The sequence below is a fragment of the Ambystoma mexicanum genome, chromosome 9 (genome assembly GCF_040938575.1).
Source record: "Ambystoma mexicanum isolate Mex_15411 chromosome 9, UKY_AmexF1_1, whole genome shotgun sequence".
Taxonomy (NCBI): domain Eukaryota; kingdom Metazoa; phylum Chordata; class Amphibia; order Caudata; family Ambystomatidae; genus Ambystoma; species Ambystoma mexicanum.
In genome coordinates this window covers 589,416,913-589,435,196 of record NC_090931.1, presented here as the reverse complement: position 1 = coordinate 589,435,196, position 18,284 = coordinate 589,416,913, and the positions used below count along the sequence as shown (strand labels likewise).

The 18,284-nt window shown below is 46.0% G+C and overlaps 1 protein-coding gene across 1 annotated transcript in view; it reads right to left on the bottom strand.

The window, feature by feature from the left end:
- Positions 1–18,284, bottom strand: part of LOC138487352 (uncharacterized) — a 350,559-nt gene that overhangs the window by 82,269 nt on the left and 250,006 nt on the right. The window contains exon 8 of the mRNA XM_069613935.1: positions 5,831–5,908. Within this exon, the coding sequence (XP_069470036.1) occupies positions 5,831–5,908 (78 nt within the window). The remainder of the gene's footprint in view (positions 1–5,830; positions 5,909–18,284) is intronic.

The window sequence follows — 18,284 nt, the reverse complement described above, 5'->3', positions numbered from 1 at the left end:
TACTGTTCCCCCCTTCCTCCAGCACTATCTGAAACGTTGTCAGGCCTAGTACGATAGTCGCTTGTTTTGTTCCTCCCCTTCCTTTCTGCACCCCTATCCCTCACCTTTTGTTTTTCTCCGGCTCTACCAGAAATGCCGTCAGGCCTACTATGGTAGTCACCTGTCTGTTTACATTTCCTTCCCACTCTCCCCCTCCCTTCCTTATCTATGTCTTAGCTCTTGCACTATCTGAAATGTCATCAGGCCAAGTATGATAGTTAATTTCACATCCTTACTGTTTATGGTCTGTAAGAATGTCGTCGTTTTTTCACTTGTTCCCTCCCTTGCCTTGAAGCGCTTTGAAACACATTGTGTATAGGCGCTATATAAATAAACTTTCATATCATATCATGTTACAGGTGGCTGTAGAGATGTGGTTCTTCTAATTATCCTGGGTAAAGAGCAAGGTTTTGAGACCTTTTTGCGGAAGGACCAAAGGGAGGGATCTGATCTCAGTGCTGGAGGCAGGGAGTTCCATTGTTTAGCTGCAATCACAGAGAAGCTGCATCCTCCAGCTTTTTGGCGTCTGAATCTAGGGATAGCAAGGCAGTGGGAATATGCTGATCGGGTGGGTCTTTTGGACTGGACTTTGGATATTTGTTCGGCTAGGTAGACCGGGGTGATGTTTGACAGGCATTTGTGTGTTAGAAAAAGGGTTTTTAATGTGATGCGATCCCGAACCGGTAGCCAGTGGATATTTCGCCTGGCTGAGGTGATGTGTTCTTTTTTAGGTATGTTGAGTGCAGCTCTTACAGCATTGTTCTGGATGATGTGTGGTTTGTTGATGTTTCTGGCGTTAGAGCCTGCAAAGAGGGAGTTACAGTAGTCAATTCTTGACAAGATGAGGGCTCTGTGGATCTATGGTTGGCTTGACATATTTCGTAATAGCATTATGGCAACACATAGGTCATGTTGGGATAGGGAAGTGTCTGACTCTTTAGGTTTCTTAGGAAAAGAGCAATGTTTTGAGCTGTTTACGGAAGGCCCCGCTAAGAGTATTCCAGTCTCAAGGCTGGCGGCAGTGCGTTCCAATTCTTTGCGTATTTAACCAGCCTATGTAACTTACAGCAGAGAGAAAAACAGACAGGTTGAAAAGGTAATATCAAGACGTTTTGAAGTGGCACCCCCTCATGACATCTCTGGATAGACTCAAAATGTCAGTCCAAATTAGAATTTTCTTCACTGAATCCAGGACAAATGTTGGGTGGGAAAGAACGCTTAAACAGTCCCTTTGAAGATACGCCCCTCCTGGAATGCTTTTCATGTATAGACAACACTACACTTTTTGATCTTAGTCCAAGGGTCTCGAACTAAAACCCTGTGAAGCAGAAGAGTATTTTACTAGTGGGTATCTCCCAATTTCAATTCAGATGAGATATGGAGGGGGCTAAGGTAAAGTTGGTGCCCTCTTATCTGTTGGCCTCAAGATTTCCACTTTTGTGATCCTGTAGACTCCCTTTTGACTGGGTAGCATACTTGTAAACAAAAGTCAGTAGGGTTTCTATGAAGCAAATTTGTAAGAAGTGTAAGGGTGCAGAAGTATGAGTCTGACACGGTGGCAAGGACTTTTATTTGTAAATAAAAGTAAAGAAAACACCTATCTTGCCCTTTTGCTCAGAAGGGTTGTCCTGCCTCAGCAAAAAGAGTAAGGAATCTGTCAGGATGTCCAATAAAGTAAAATGTCCAACGTCCTGTGCCCAAACCTATGTCCGCCCCTTACGCTGTAAATTAACTAAGGAAAACTGGGTGTCTTCAAGTTCCAGAAGGATGGCTCCTTTGTTCTGGATGCCAGCTCAAAGTTCAGTTTCCGATGAGAAAACGCAAAGTGTTATTCTCCTATTCAACTCAAAAGTTTTTAAAGTTGGATACTTCAAATGTGTATAAATTAAAGTCTATATTTCCAGTTCACACCATGGGTGAGGGGGGTTTGTCTACATCCCCCAATCTTCTCAGATTGCTCTAAATCATTACAAAAACGATTGATGGGGGAATGTCTTCCTTCCCCTTTTCTTTCAGTCTTTCTTTTTTCACAAAAACACATTACCCAATTATCAGGCAGAATCTCTCCTTTCCTCTGGTCTTTCTCAGGTTCACCAAAGTAACAACAAGCCTGGCTCACTATCCTGAGAGACTTGTCTGTAGATCTCAGTGTCCCTTCTTTTAGCAGTGGGTCATCAACCCCTTATTACCTCTTAGCAAACTTCTTCTTTTCTTGTGTGGGTCCCAGACCCATGTTTGTGTGCTTCTCGAGACCTCCCTAACTTGCTGTGCGTCCCAGACCCTTGGTTGTGTGCTTCTATGAACTGATATGGGTCCCTGACCCTTGTATTTGGCTCTTGCTGGGCTTCCCTGACTTTGTATGGGTCCCAGACCCTTGTGTGTTGCTTTCACTAGGCTTCCCTAACTTCGTATGGGTCCCAGACCCTTGTGTGCTGCTCTTGCAGGGCTTGCACGACTTCATATGGGTCCCAGGCCCTTCTCTGCGGCGTATAGTATTTAGCAATCAGGCCCAGTTCACTAACCTGCAGGCACTGTTTATCATATGTCTCTCTCTTGGCTCTTTCCAACTACTAGTGTGAGGGATATGGGGTTGTTCAGCCTTCTCCAACTGCCTTCCTCGCTCTCCTTTATCTCTACCACCTGTTAGAGTAACACATTTACCTCTTATGGCGTTACCGGCTTGTTCGAGCGGCTCCACAGAGCTGCTTTCTCCTGCTAAGGACTTCCGCACGCCTTTTGCAGCAGTCTCAGCATGTCTCTGCAGCGTTGCCAGGTCTGCTCTCTCTCAGCATATGTTTCTCTGTCTGACCGCGTGGTCCGACTCCCAGTCTCTCACGGACCTCTGAGTCTCCAGCCTGGACAAAGGGGAAGACTGTGTTCGGCGAGTCTCTGTCAGCATTTGCTGTTCTCCGCGGCAAGCCTCTAGCCGGCTCTCAGTTCCTCAAGGGTGGATCTGACATTGGTTCCACCCGTAAGGAACTCTCCAGCTTCTTCCAGCAGTCTGTACTTGGCAGGCTTGCAAAGGTTTCCTCCTCTCTCTGGTAAGCAAACCGGTCCACAGCCCCTTCTTATCAGAACACATTTTCCCTGCTCCTTGCTCCTTGAGGGATGGTTTGACTATACTTCCTGGTTTCCCTTTTTGATTTCTATTCCACCTTGGCCAATAGGATGACAACCACTAGACAGTTCAATTTGATTCATAAAGGAAATCTTTATGCCTCTGCACATCCTCCTCGTCTCAGTACAGTCATTTGAGTTTTGTTGGTGCTTTTTCGTCCCAGTACTTAAGTGGTTGTTTTCACGTGGGTTGGATGTGTTCTTCTTCGTTCCAGTAGCAACACTAAAATTCTTATATGGGTCAGTGAGATTCTCCCTCTTCTGTGTACTGGACAAGGCTGTTCCAACTAGGTGATCTCTACTCTTCCTAATCTCAGTACTCCTACCCTTGATCTTTTTCGGTCGTTTGTACTCTTCATAGTCCCAGTGCTATTACTACTATGGGTATGAGACATTTACATGGGGAGATAGGGTAGGGGCAGGTTAGGTGGCGGGTACTGGGTGTTAAACTGCATTCTCCTCTAATAGTTATCCCCAGTCCATGGGCGGGGGGTGCCTCCTGTTAAGTACAACCCCCAGGGGACTATCGGGTAGCAGCAGCACCTCCCCGGCCTCATGGGAAATGGATCCCCATAGGGGAGAAGGGACAACATCCGAGGATTCGTCACAGAAGCTATCAGGGCATTTGAAGTAAAGGACTTGTCCGTACTATGTTATGGACATAACGTTGTGGGATGTTAATATAACTCTGACCTTCAATTCTCCCAAACATCTTTCTGAAGGGAGTTTTGGGGGTTCATATCACTGTTTCAACATCTGTAGTCTGCCAAGAATCTAGACTTACATCCATAAAGGATAAGGCAAGAACATGACCTCAGATATACCTGATGTAATATGTGACGTCCACAATATTGAAACCTAACCTACAGTTTATCTTAGGAGAGTTTGCTTAGTCCCCTATGATGCAAGGATATCCTTGGTCCAAACACATTGCAAACATGCCCGGATCTGGATTCTAATGGGAAACTGTAACTAATCCCCAACCCATTGGAATTGTAAAATCAACAAAAGAGGAAAATCCAACAAGACTGTTTCGTCATTATAGCGCTATCTCCAAAGCAAGTCACACTTTGCCAGAACGCTTACCAGAACATTCTGAAACTCCCGGAAAATAGGAGACTGAGGTGAAGCTTATCCTATCACCAATGAGGTGTAGAGAGAAAATCTGGATATTTAAACCTGGATTATGTCTGGATTGTGACTGTCCGCTGAGAGGGAGGAAACGACTATATTGGAAATGTTCTACTCTACTCTTGGACACCTTTCAGTAAACTTAGAAGATAACTCTTGAGGCCACTGTGTCTTGAGCAGGGAATTTCATTTTGTTTTCGCTCAGAGCTTGTGATATGGATAAGAAGGTTGCTTGTGCCTTGTGAACCGTAGTGAAGGAATCCCTCTTAGTGAGAGAGAATCCATTTAATTGTAGGTTAGAGGTGGCCATCTTGCAGCAACTAATGAATAGCTGTTTTATATATAGGAGCAACTAGTAGGTCTATGTTTTTTATTAAACTTTAAAGAACTATCCAGTGCCATTTACAGGTGGATGGCTCTATTCTATGATTGCTTAAATCTAATCAAATGTGGATTGTTTCAATGTTTTTTTTTGTTAGATAGCAAAAGCCGATGATGAGGAGGAACTTGAACTTGTCTTCCTCATCTGGAATTTCAATCACAAATCTCCTTCAAATGGCTAAATATCTTCCTTCTCGAGCCCTTCACTCATTCGCCTCCAACTCCCTCAGGGTCAGTTGCTTCTCCAAGCAACGAGTTGGCGGTAGGTCTCTTTCTTCAGCTGGGCCTCCCTCTGGAACAGCCTCCCTAGCTCTCTGAAACTTGTTGAGAACCATCTCCGGTTCCGGAAGCACCTCAAGACCTTCCTCTTTGCTTCTGCTTTCTCTCCTCCTCTCCCCTGCCGAACTCCTGGCTGAATCTGAAATTGCACTGGTCACCTGGCTACCCTCTGTTCTCGGGCCCAGGTCCCCTCCCCGCCAGTTGCACCCTTGCACTGCCCGCCTGGTACCCCATCTGCACTCAGGAGCTGTTTCTGTATCCCCACAGCCCCCTAACATCACCGGACACCTGATGTCTGCACTTTCCCATGCACTTGCCACCACTTGGCTGCACTTCTTATTATTGTATTTATTGGTTTTTATTTATTTTATTGTTATCCTGTGTACTGCACTGCCCCCTCCCCTTACGCCCTCGCACTTCTCCCTCTCCCCCTCCCCTGCACTTCCACAGTCTCAATGCCACCTGGCCTAGTAGGATCATTGTCTCTGTCTACCCTCTGTTGCCCCTCACTTTCCGCGTTGCGCCTTGAAACACCTGTGTATAGGCGCGTTATAAATGCCATATCATATCATATCATAACACAACACCGAACTGCCATGAATAAATTGCAGTTTTCCTTTGCTGGTTACATTAAAAAAAGTTAAATGAATACACAGTGTATTAATAACACAAAATCCCAAACCTCCCAGAAATGGACACAGAAATCAAGAATGCTAAGTAGTTCATGCTGGATTGGGTGGACACGCAGATGTGGTAGTAAACCTTAAGTCACTTATTAAATGTCAGCCTTTCCGGGCCAATCAAGAATACTTGATGGGGTTTAGCGCCTAGAACAATATACGTTTGACTTTATCAGAACTCGCAAGTCATGATGACTACTTACCAGTGAAAAGACATTGTATGACTGGTTCTAATAAGCTCTGCACGCCCCTCTTTAAGGATTCCTCAGGCTGCTGGTCACCTGCACGGTGAGAAAAAAAGATATTCAGTGTAGACACCTTGCACTCTGGTGTAATCTGTAATCAGTGTACTGTGCAAACAAGACAGTAATATTTCCCAGCTGTGATCTTCTAGAAGGATTTTCTCAGAATTGGCAAAGCGTGGTGTATCTAATGTTCTTCTTACTATTCAGAGGTCCTGATGGACCAATGTCCTTTTCTGTCCACTCCTGACTCAGTAAATGTGTAAGTAAAAGTGTATCTCACCCTGTAAGGAAGAAGTCTAAAACAAAAATTTAAGTCATCACTCAATAATGACTCTATGGGTGATACTTGTTGTACCTCAATTGATCCCAATCAGTTATTTGTGAGAGTCTTGGAATAATTGAGCATACTGAGGAGGGAAGTAAATGTTTTTTTAAAACATGTCTTTTTTAATTTGCATGATTCAAAAAATATGTTCTAATTCAAAGTGAGCATCATTACAAAAAAATATTCAGAAATCTACACATAGTGATAAACAAATTCAATCGTGATACATCATGACAGAAAAGCATTGATCAACATGAAAACAAGAATTAAAGTTTCTAAATATGGCATTGAAAATAAGTTAAAAGAAATTATTGGGGAACTTAAATTCAGTTCCCTACTCATGCACCCAATCAGGGTGTTCTAAGAAAATCCCTGTGTCTCTCCTCACCAGTTATTCTATTATGGTGCGAGTACCAGGTTTAATAAAGGATAACAAATGGCCTGAGGCTTGAATGCAGCCTGTAACTGGGTCTTTGAAGTTAAAGAATTTTTTGCCTACGTGGGGCTTGGTCTCCAGCCAAGCTCTGCACGTTTCGGCGGTCATGTGACACCTTTTAGGCCGCCTTCATCAGGGCATCTTGTTCGAAGATCCTGTGTGAATGTGTAAAAGAAAACAAACATTATACTTCCCCATCTCAATATTAGTCGGGATGTGTCAGACAGTTAGTGATCTGAATCTAGCCTCAAGTTTCTCGGTTATGGCTTTACCTGCCGATACTGTAATCCCAAGTAATGGGTCCTGTCCAGTCCGGGGCGCCGAGCAGTCCCTAGACTCAAATGTTGTGGCTTTCTTCTGGCTTGATTGTGGTCCAACCAGTCAGTTGACGGGTCGAGCCCTTACTGAGGGGGCCCTTTTCTTCTGTTTGTGGTGCTCCCTGTTTGTGCGAAAAATGAAGGGGATCTCAAATTAATGGGAGCAAATTGTGTGGTACCCCTGTCTCTAAGTATGGGGTGCCATATTTGAAGGAAAAGGAAGGGCCACACTTATTACCTCAGTGATGTTCCGGGAGGATAGTTTCACCATGGTGAACACAGAAGGTTTTTAGTCGTCCCAGAAAGAAGAAGGGTCCTCCTGTACCTCTACGTTGTCGGACAACACTCAGTCTCAACTGAAAAACATGAAGTGGACCCATGTGCTTGCTGAGTCAGTTGTTGATAGTGCATGAAATATGAAGGTAGGAATAGTGGCGCAATATAACTACCTGGGGGTCGCTGGCGTGTGCACAGAGAACTCCAGCGTTGACATGATGGGTCCGAAACCGGATTCCAAGGAAGGTAGTTTTCCCCGTAATAAAAGGAGGGGGATTGGTTACCTCTATTATCCTGCAATTTGTTAGTTGCTGTTTTAGTGGTGAATTATTTTGCTAAGGTAACTGCATTATTGTGCAATTGGGACCATGCGGTCCCACCATGCGGAATTGCACGGTGGGGGCTGCATGGTGAAAAAGGCTCCATATGCGCGTGGAGTGTCCTGGACCGTGTAACACGGTCAGTGGCGGTGTGCTGGGACTTGATATTAAAACGAAGGGGCATAGCCTGAGCTAGATTGAGGTGGGACCTGCCAGCGTAGCGCTCACCTTATTCAGTGGGAGTGGATTGGCTACTCGACAAAAGGAGTGCTTGTGCCCAGGGCCGATCCGAGCTGCAGTTTTCTGCTCAATAGGTGTCTGGCTTCTGCCGGCGCTGCGCCCCTGCGAAGTCTGTCTGTGTCGTCAGGGGAGGGGCCTGCTTGCTGCTGCCTCGTGGTTGGTCCATGTGACCCTGGAAGCAGCAACGCAAGGCCGATTGTGTGGATTGTTGTCCTCCGTAGTCAAGGGGACGTAGTTCCTCATCTATGTAAAACGAGGTACTCCATCAGATACCCATCCAGGGGTGCGGCGCATCAACCCCAGAAGGTATTGCCAGTATTGCCGTCGACTGAATGTACGGCCGAAATGTGCATTGCGTGCCGATCATTGTGGCCTGCGACTGTCAAACTGAGAGACAAATTTAAATGAAAACTTCAAAAGGAATGAAGCAGAACGGGAGAAGGAAAAAAGTTGGTTCTTGACACTTAACAAGTGGGATTCCTAATGTGCTTAATGTATCACTGGTTGAAAAATTTCATTCAATCCACAGTGCTAAGAATCCAGTCGGTGGATCCATCTGGATTCCTTGTGTAGTAGGCTGTGTGCTAGGTCTGCTCCACTCTTAACTTTCTCTAGACACCACCACAAAATGTCATTGGGAGAATGTTTGGCCTCTACAAAATGTGCCAGTAGAGGTGCTATCATTGTTTTGCAACAGATCTTGGATCTATGTTTAGAGATCCTTAGGTGTATCGATCTCATTGTTTGTCCCACATATCTCATGCCACATGGGCATTCAATGCAATAGATGACGTGGGAACTCTTGCAATTCGTAAAGTCTTTAAGTGTCCATTCCCTCTGACCAATCTTGAAAGTTTGCATTTTCTTTGTGAACTGACATGCCACACAATTGCCACAGGGATGGTGCCCTTGTATGGGCGTAACGTTCGTTGTCCTGAGTGTGGGAAATCTCCTTAGAAGAGGGAATGTACTAAATGCTCTTTGAGGTTTTTGGCCCTCTTGTATGCGAATCTGGATGGTGAGTCCTCTGGTAGGTTAAGTTTAGCAATGTGCCAATATTTTTGAATGATTTTCTTAATTTTGGCTGTTTCTTTCCCATGTGTCACCACATAAATGAGGTGATCATCCTATGAATCAATCCGTGTGGTTTTCGGCTGCAGGAGTATTTCACTATTTGTGTTCAGTGCTCTTCTGGCTGATTGCTCCAGAAGTTTCTTGGGATAACCTCTTTCCTGCAGTCTGTTGGATAACATTTTGGAATGTGTGAGAAAATCCTGTCTCATGGTGCAATTTCACCGTATCCGTAGAAACTGCTTGTGGGGTAGATTCTGTTTAGTGGGATTAGGGTGGTTGCTGGTGTGATGCAGTAGCGTGTTCCTGTCTGTCGATTTTCGATGAAGATTGCAAACTAGTCTGCCATTGAAATGTTGAATAGTTAGGTTCAAGAAAGGGACCATTGATTTACTGTGCTCAATGGTGACCTGTATGTCGGCATTACAGGAATTCAACCATTCCCAGAAGAGTAAGAGATGGCTCAATTCACCTGTCCAGATGAAAATAACATCATCTATATAGCGGTACCAATGTTCCACTTGTTGACTCCAACGGTTGAGTGGGGAAAACACATTGGCCCTCATTACAACCTTGGCAGAGGACCATGGTGCTATTAGCACCATGGTCCATGCCGCTAAGGTTGCAATTCCGCCATGGTGGATGGCGGAATTACCGCCCCATTCCAAGGTGAGTGGGGCGGTAATTCCCCATTCACCAATGGCCCCTTCCCCATTCCCATTTTTGCCCCATAGGGCATAATGGGAATGGGGAAAGGCGATAATTACGGCACCGTAAATTACGGTGCCGTAATTATCGCCAAGGTCCCTTTGCGGCATGGCTTTTAACGGCTGCAAAAAGCAGCCGTTAAAAGCCATCCCGCAAAGGGAACCTTGTAATCAGGCGTTAAGGGTCGGTGCCGTTTACGGCGCCGTAAACCCCTTAACGCCTGAGTCGGAATGAGGGCCATAGTCTTCCTCATATTTGGCCATGTACAAAATGGCCAGACTCGGGGCAAATGCTGCCTCCATCGCAGTTCCCTTTGCCTGGAGATACATTTGTTTGTCGAATGTAAAAATGTTCCTTTGTAGGGCTATTGTCATGAGTTCTATGATAAAATTGGTGGGAACCTGGTCTTGTAATGGGTTTTTGGTGAGCCATTCTCGGGTGCATTCTATTGCTGCTTCTTGCGAAATATTGGAATAGAGGGACTTGATGTCCATTGTGACAAGGATCTGGGTGGCAGGGTTGAAAGGGAATTCCTCAAAAATGGTGATGGTATGAGTGGTATCTCTCAGATATGTGCTCGTTTGTGTACTGAGTGGCTGTAAGAAGCTATCCACGAATTTGCTTAGGGGTTCCAAGATAGACCCACATCCTGAGACGATCGGTCTACCTGGTGGCTTAATGGGATCCTTATGAATTTTAGGTAAGGCATAAAAGCATGGCATTCTGCCCCCCGGTGTTGTAAGGAACTCGGCTTCTTTGGAGGATAACCAATCTCTCTCTACTGTGAAGTTAACCGCTTGTGAAATTTCAAGACTAATTTCTTTTGTTGGGTCCTTGCGGAGGATTGAGTAACATTCTCAATCGTTCAAAATTGTCAGAACCATGTCTTTGTACTGAGTGGTGGTCATAATGACTATTCACCCTCCTTTATCTGCCGATTTAATGATGATACTTTTATTGTTCTGTAATTCCTTGAGAGCCTGTTTCTCTTTTCGAGATAGATTGTGATAGATACCCTTTTTCTTTTTCTTTATGCTGTTTTTGAGTTTGGAGAAGTCCTGTAAAATGCATTTTTCAAATGTCAGGAGTTCGTTGGGTATCTGGCTATCTGATGGAGTGAAAGTTGATGGTCTGTGTAGACCTGTGTCTGTTCCTGGATCTTCCGTGGCAATGGGATGTTCTTTAAAGAAAGTGCGAAGTCTCACTTTCCTCAGAAATGTACGAATTTCCATTTCTGAATCGTACCAGTCTGTATCGGCCGTGGGTACAAATGATAATCCCTTCATGAGTACAGATGTTTGTTCCTCTGTCAATTCCATATCTGCTAAATTGAAGATGGGGGTCAGGTGGTTATTCATATTTGAATCAGCTATCTCTGTCTGCCTCTTCTGGGTCTGTGTCCCTGTCGTCCTCCTCTTTGCGGTGAACCCCATTGGGGATAGCCCCATGGGGAATTACCAAAACCTCCCCCTAAAAAAGGAAAAAATTGTGGTGGTGGGTACGGATAGTTGGATTGAGGTGGGCCTGTCGGTCGTTTCGATTGGTCATCCGAGGAGGATCCGCTACTCGATCCGTAGAAATTGACCCCTCGGCGTCTATTCCGTTGCTGTCTGGCTGATTGAGGGCCAAACTGCCCTCCTTGGTTTAAGTTGGCCAGATAATTGTCTGCAATGTAGGGATATACTATGTCTAACTGGAAATCTTTGATGTCTTTTTGCACAACCCCGTCGGTGTCCGATATTCAGAGTGCTAACGTATGTAAGATACCTCCCAAAAGTATTTATCTGTTCTGTAATAATGTAAAGTATTATGGAAGCCATTTTCCATTGTGCGAAAGAAGAAACATTATAATTTCGTACAAAAATCGGATTAGGTGCAGCAGTCTTGATACAAGAAGTTTCTAATTTTGCAACCAAAATATTGTGAATTGTGTTAGTATTTTATGGTTTGACCTTCCAGATAATCTTTTGTCCCCAGGGCTGCCACCAGACCTTTTAATATTTGTTCTAACAAAATGTGAAGTATTTTTACACCCCTGTTAGTGTTAACAAATGGGGACAATCAGGTAAAGTGCGCATATTTCTCCTATTTAAAAAAAAAACAGCAATAAGAAAGGCAAGCGCTCATCTCTCCCAGTGTGTTTTGAACTCTCCAAACGTCCCCCAAATCTGCGCCAAATAAAATACAGCAAGAATGTCCATGGTCCGCCCAAGTGCATGAGGCTTCTCATAAAAGACTGTAGGATATCTGACCTCTGCGACACTGCAAAATCTGAGCATAGGGCCAATGGTATTAGCTGTTGTTGAAACGATGGCAGCCATGTCTGCATCCAGCATTCCACAGTTCAGACTGAGGGTGGAGGCTCTTACCACCAACGTGAGCCTCTATAGCTTGCAGGAATGTTTCCATATGAAGAAAGGCAAACACTGGAGGGATGGAAGCATATTGTGCTGCAGCTGGGGAGGAGCAGGGGGGTAGGGAGAGGGGTTTCAGCGTTCTCAAGTTGACCTGAAAATATAAGGTGCACAGCCCCGTACATGGTGAATGATCTGGTGTGGGTTCCATTCCAGCCATTTTAACTCCATTCATCGGCCTCTTGTACTTAGATCCTGGTGCTCAAGTGGCTAAAACAAATTTGAGTCTTATTGCTGAAAATACAAACTCTAAAGTGGTGACTTCGACCCCCAAAAGAAGTAACCACTGCACTGAAGTACCAGAAATCTCAAGCGACTTCGGGCCCCAATAGAGTCATCGCTGATCTGTAGAAGCATGGGAAATTTGTTTGTGGACGGGGTGATTCCAAAATTTCTCAATGTCATGGTCCGGTTGGAATAATTACGCAATTGCAGTTTAGCACATGAATGGTGCCAATCCACAAAAAAGGCAGGTTGCAGTTTACTATCAACCAGGTCTATCTACTAGAAGTAAAAGGCTCCATTTTAGAAAATTGGTATTTGGCATGCTGGAGGCAACAAGGGAAAGATATACTATCTCCTCTGTGGGTCAGTTTTAATGAAGGGCAGAGGACTAGCGACCAGTTTATTTTATTATACCTGTTGTCCGTAGAATAGGTAACCTTGAAGAAAGGTTTGATTTACTAAGCCGTTGTAGATTTAAAGACATGTGTGAGTCAGTTGACAGACATACACTGCGGGAAGCATTAAAGGGCCTGATTATTGCCCAATTGTTAATTTGGTAAATCCAAGCTCTCCACAATGGCAACAGAGCACAAGTAAGGTTTGGTGCTTCAGCGGATAAATAGGTTTCCAATAAATACAGGTGCCAACGCTTTTCTGTTCAGCAACAATGAGGTTGGCGACGGGACAGGTGAGAAAAGACATTTTCATGGGGGGGGGTAATATTTCTCTATGCTGATGGCAAGGGGTTGGTGGCAAGTACTGAAGTGTCTGTATTTTTAAGTGTATTATTCTACCTTGGTATGTTTGGAATATGGTGAACTCAACTTTATTAATGTTTGGCTAAAGGAACTAGTTGTCCAATGAACTTGAACTGAACCACACAGCTACCATCTGCAGATTCTATGCCTCCTGAAATGTACAAACCCAAATCGAATGTCCCTTTTGTGGGGACATGTTTGGAGAGGATAATCTCCTCTCAACTGATGGACCATTGAAAAGCAAGCAATATCCTTCACGACAGTCAATCTCGCTTCCGATTACCAAGATGCACTCAAAATAGCCACTTACGAATAAAAGAAAAACATCTTGGAGCCTCTAGACCAACAACTCCTATATGCCACTCATCTTACATGATGTTACAGCCGCATTTGAGACTGTTTACCATGATATCCTATTTGGCAGACTTCATCCTACAATTCGTATACAATATATGGCCGTCAAATGGATCCAAAACGACCTACAAGACTGCACTAGTCACGTCCAACTACGCTCTTTCTCCACTGCTTAAATCCAAATATAATGCGTTGTTCATCGAGGCTCAATAATATCAATGTGTACTTCAGCCTTCTAGCCAAATGGATCAATTATTTCATGTCCCCCTTCCAGAACTATGTGGACGACTCCTGAATTCTGCTGAATACGTTAGAAGGAAACTCAAAAGCTGATCTTGTTCCATCTTTCCTTTAAAAAAATCGAAGATTGGACTAACAACAACCATCTTTCCCTCAATCCGACCAAAACAGAAATCCTCTGTTTTAACCCCCTAAATCCTCTTCCTTAATCTTCAGCTTCCTTGACTCATGGGGGACCTCAACCCTTCTTGACCACCTCTGCAAAGAACCCTGCTATAATCTTTGACAGCAATATGTCCTTAATTCCACAGATCAACTCAGCAACCCAAAGAACCCAGTTCTCACTCCACACGATAAAGGTATTATGTTACCTAACCATGCCTCAGAAGATCATTGTTGCTTAGGAACGTTTACTTTCAAGACTAGATTACTGCAACTCCATTTACCGAGGACTAAAAAGAGTATCCAGAAGATAGCTCCAACTCCTTCAAAACATGCCTGTCAGATTAATCTTCACCTTCAAACCAGGGGACACCATCACCGCTATGCTACATATGCCTGAAATGGCTTCCTATTTAACAGAGAATCATTTTTAAAACTCTCAGCATCATTCAAACATTTTTATCTAACATTAATACCCAGCGAGGGTCAATCAGATTGGCCCTCGCTGGGTCCTTACCAGCAAGAAAGACTTACCTGCAGCAGGCTCTCGTAGCACTGTATCCCTCCAAGTTCCTTTTCTTTCTTTGTCTGGCCACCATGTAAAGGGAGAAGGGACTATGTGTAGTCCCTTCGCCACCGATCCATGGTGGTCATTTGGTTTGTTTACCTTTTTGTATATATTTTTAATGTCTGTGATGGACAGGGAGAAGGGACTACGTGTAGTTCCTTCTTCCCAAACCCTGGCGGCTATTTGTTTAGCTGTTTTTTTCTGGAGTTGCAAAACGGTTTTCACAGTGTTTCACAACTCCAGAATAAAATCCTATTAGTAAACCAGTACGACGTGCCCCAAGGAGGGGGATGCCTTACTGGTCTGGTAATGCCACCAGGGCTTTGTTAAAGCCCTTGCATCACTCTGGCTTGTAACTATCGCTCCGGGGCATTACCAGGTGTCACAATACATGTCTGATCCATCCGACCCACTTCCCTCCTCCGACTCCTCACCTGTAGAACTGGAATCCGTGGCGTATCCTGTGGTCTCCCGGTATTGGCAAGCGATTGATGTGGTAATCCCTCCTCGGTGTGAAGCCACAGCGGCCACACGTAAACTGTGGCCACTGTGGCCCTGTCACCGAAGACAGGCAAACAGGGGAAAAAGCCACAGGCATAAAAAACCCCTCTTTACAGATGGAGACCGGATTGCAGGTAAGTCTGCGGAGTCCGTGACCAGAGGTAGCCTTTGGATGAATTTCCAGAGGTGCTGGGAGCAGCAGCGATGGTAGTAGCTCACTGATAGGCGGGAAAAAAGGAAAGAGAAGGTAGGAAAGAGATGGGGAGAGAGCAATGGTGGTCCGGGGGCAACCACTCAGAGCAGCGGAGACCCACGAGAACCAAGGGAGAGGAACCAAAACCCACGATGCGAATGGGCGAAGAGAAAAAGGGAAGAGGGAACGGGAAGCGAAAGAGAGAGAGATAGAAACAGCAACCGAAAGCAGGAAAAGATGACAGCGTTGTGGCAACAAGGTAAGCGAAAGTGGTAGCTTAGACGTTGCAACGCACCGACAGCCAGGAAGACCGGAAGTAAATACTAAGAGTATGTCATCCCCATCCAATATTCCCTTTACCATCACATATCTTCCCTGGGATCGATTTGGCTTCTATCCACTTTAAACGACACCATGGAATGTATCAATGTCATCACCTCCCTGACGCGTAAGACATATAAAATCTCTGTCTGACCCATTTAGGGGCAAAGGATTCATGCACAGGCCCAAAGCATGTGTTTCCTGATGGAGGACAACCTTTGGGGCATGGCCCTCCAAGTACGTCAGTAGCCGTCTAGCCTTAGCCGGGTTTTTAATGCCCCGAACATTCCAAGAGATAAAGGTCACTGCCCCTTGCGGGCTCCACACATCCCCTCCTGCTATCAACCAAGAAACCTCAGCTGCGGGGTCCTCTCCACACAGCAAGACCTCCCATGTAGCATACTTTGCTGTTTGCTTGAACTTTTGTCATTTTAAACCCCAGCAATAGAAGTGACTGAACTCTCTGACACCCCCTCAACCTGCAACTGAAGGGCTAGGGTCAGAGCCCCCCCTTCGATGGGGATCACCGGAGACCCCTGCGGGGAGAGCAGGAATGAATCTTCGATTTATGTGATGGCATCAGCACGGTTTTTGAAGAAATGCGCTCAACCTCCGTGCTGAATGCCAAGTTCAGCGGGAAATTTGAGGGCGTATGGCATCTGTCAGAGTCTTAACAGGCGTTTAACTGGATCATAGGATCTGCGCAGAGCCTGGACATTAGCAGGAAAGTCAGGGTAGGTCTGTAGTTTAGTCGATTCGAAGTGCAGTGTGCCACGCTCTCTGTCCAGCTTCAATATGAAGTCTCTATAATTAAACAGCTTGGGAATTATCGTGCGCTGAGGCGCTCCAGGTTTTGGGACTGGTGCCAGCGTGTGGTGGGCACGCTTGACCAAAAACTGCACTGAGAATTGGGGTTCGCCCAATAGTTGCTTCAGGAGTTCCTCTACAAAGGGCTCCATTACCCCTTTCACTGCAGCCTCGGGCACCCCAACTATACAGACATTGTTACGCCCAGAGCGTGATTCTAGATTGTTGCATTTAATCCGGATCGCTGCCAGGTCCATTTTCATCGATGCAATATCTCGATCCTGTTGCACAACTTTATCCCCTGTGCTGCTTATCCTGGCTTCTGCCTCAGTAATCCGTCTGCTTTCTTTTTCTAATTTGAAGCGCAGAGAGGTGATGTTAGCTGAGATATCATCCAACTGCATATTCAATGCAGCAAAGCCGGACTTCATAGCAGTCAGGAGAGGGTCTTTAGATGTTGATTCAACTGGCAGTTGCCCTTCAGTGCTACTCACAGGTGTCGTCGGTCTCAGAGTCCACAACGGAGAGCTGGTATAGGTATCCATTGGTCCTTTATGCTTGCCTGCACCCTTCGTCATTCCTGCAACCAGCTGGCCATCAGTGCTTATATGGACACTATAAACACTCACACAGTGGCCCTACCCACTGCGGTATCACACCACCAGCCTGCAGGAGCAGCCCTTTCACACACAGCACGCCACAGCCCAGTCCATATAGCTGTTTATGGGGACCTCCGGGCTGCCCACTTCCAGGTTGCCAATCTATGGAGCACCTTCACTTAGCTCCCCGCTGCAGCACGAGGTAGAAGGAGTATATAGAGCGCTATTCCAACATATGGATCTCCGTGTGCTATGCTGCTATAATGCAGTGGTCCTCCCCACCACAATATAACAGTCAGCCTGTTAGATCAGCCCCTCGTAGGTATTATGCTATGAAGCCCAATGTTTAGGCTATATGTGGGGATCCAGGGGCCCAATGTCTGCATTCAAATGTCTCTGGCATGGAAACACTTCACCCAGAACTCAGTTGCAATGCCAGAGAGGTGGGGATGTATGGAGCACCATATATCAGCACTCTAGTGCGGGTTACAACATTGTCAGAATGGCAGCTCCGGCCCGCCCCACACAGTGGTCCTCGTCTGCCCGCTCCCACCTTCCAGTCAGCACAGGGGAGAGACCAGCTGAAATATATATAATCTGCTCCATTCGGGAGTTTAAAGCTAAAGAGCCACACTCACCATGCTAGCACGGCGAGCGTGGGCAGCACACCAGTCTGGCCCCTACCCCTCCCTGGCCTACAGGAGCCGCAGGCTCACTTCTTGCTGCGACAGCCGCTCTTTGGAAGTGACGGCGGGGGATGTCGGGCACACCAACCGCCAGGCATCTCACCTCACTTCCTGGTTCACACAGGGGCTCAATCTTCACCGGATCCGGTCTGTGGTTGCCAAATAGTGGGCACAACACGATGCGACCACGCATGTATTGCATGTAGGCTCCTGAGAGAATTAATTACCACCAAGGATCTCGTCAGTTCCGGAGCACCAAATCAGGCAGCCATACTAGTTGCCGCTCAGCAGCGCCCCATCCCTTTAAGGATTTCAAGGGCCGTGTGTTGTAGGCTTGCTCTGGGGATGCATTACACTGTATGTGGAATGTAGTGAGGTCATGTGGATTGTGATGGTGTAACTGTTGTGAGTGTTCTGCAAAAGTCAGTTAGATCTGCGTGCTGGCTGGTGTTGGATGTGCCAGTGTTTTACTGTCCAGCAACCTGCCTGTTACCACTTACCTTATACTCAAGAGCAGACAATAAACCTACTATTAAGAAGTCTGGGTCCAGCGTCTTCTTAACCCGCAGAGGATACAACATTTTGGCGACGAGATGGTCTTGAAGCATTCCATGGGAGCCAGCCAGGAAGAGTTGCTGTGGTGGAGGGAGCAGTAAGGGGACTGACACTGCCCTCCAGAGGTCCCATCTGCACCAAGGTTGTGCCAGCAGGAGGCAGGGACAAGGCCGGACAGTGTACTGTAGTCCCAGGGGGCTGACAGAATGGGTGGTGCCTGCGCTAGCGAGGAAGACCCTGCAGAAGGTTAAGGTCCGCGCAGGGACAGGGCTGGTCGGCCACTTAGTCTAGAGTGCTTGCAAGCCAGTGGGTGCGAGGGCCAGCAAGGCAGGTGCT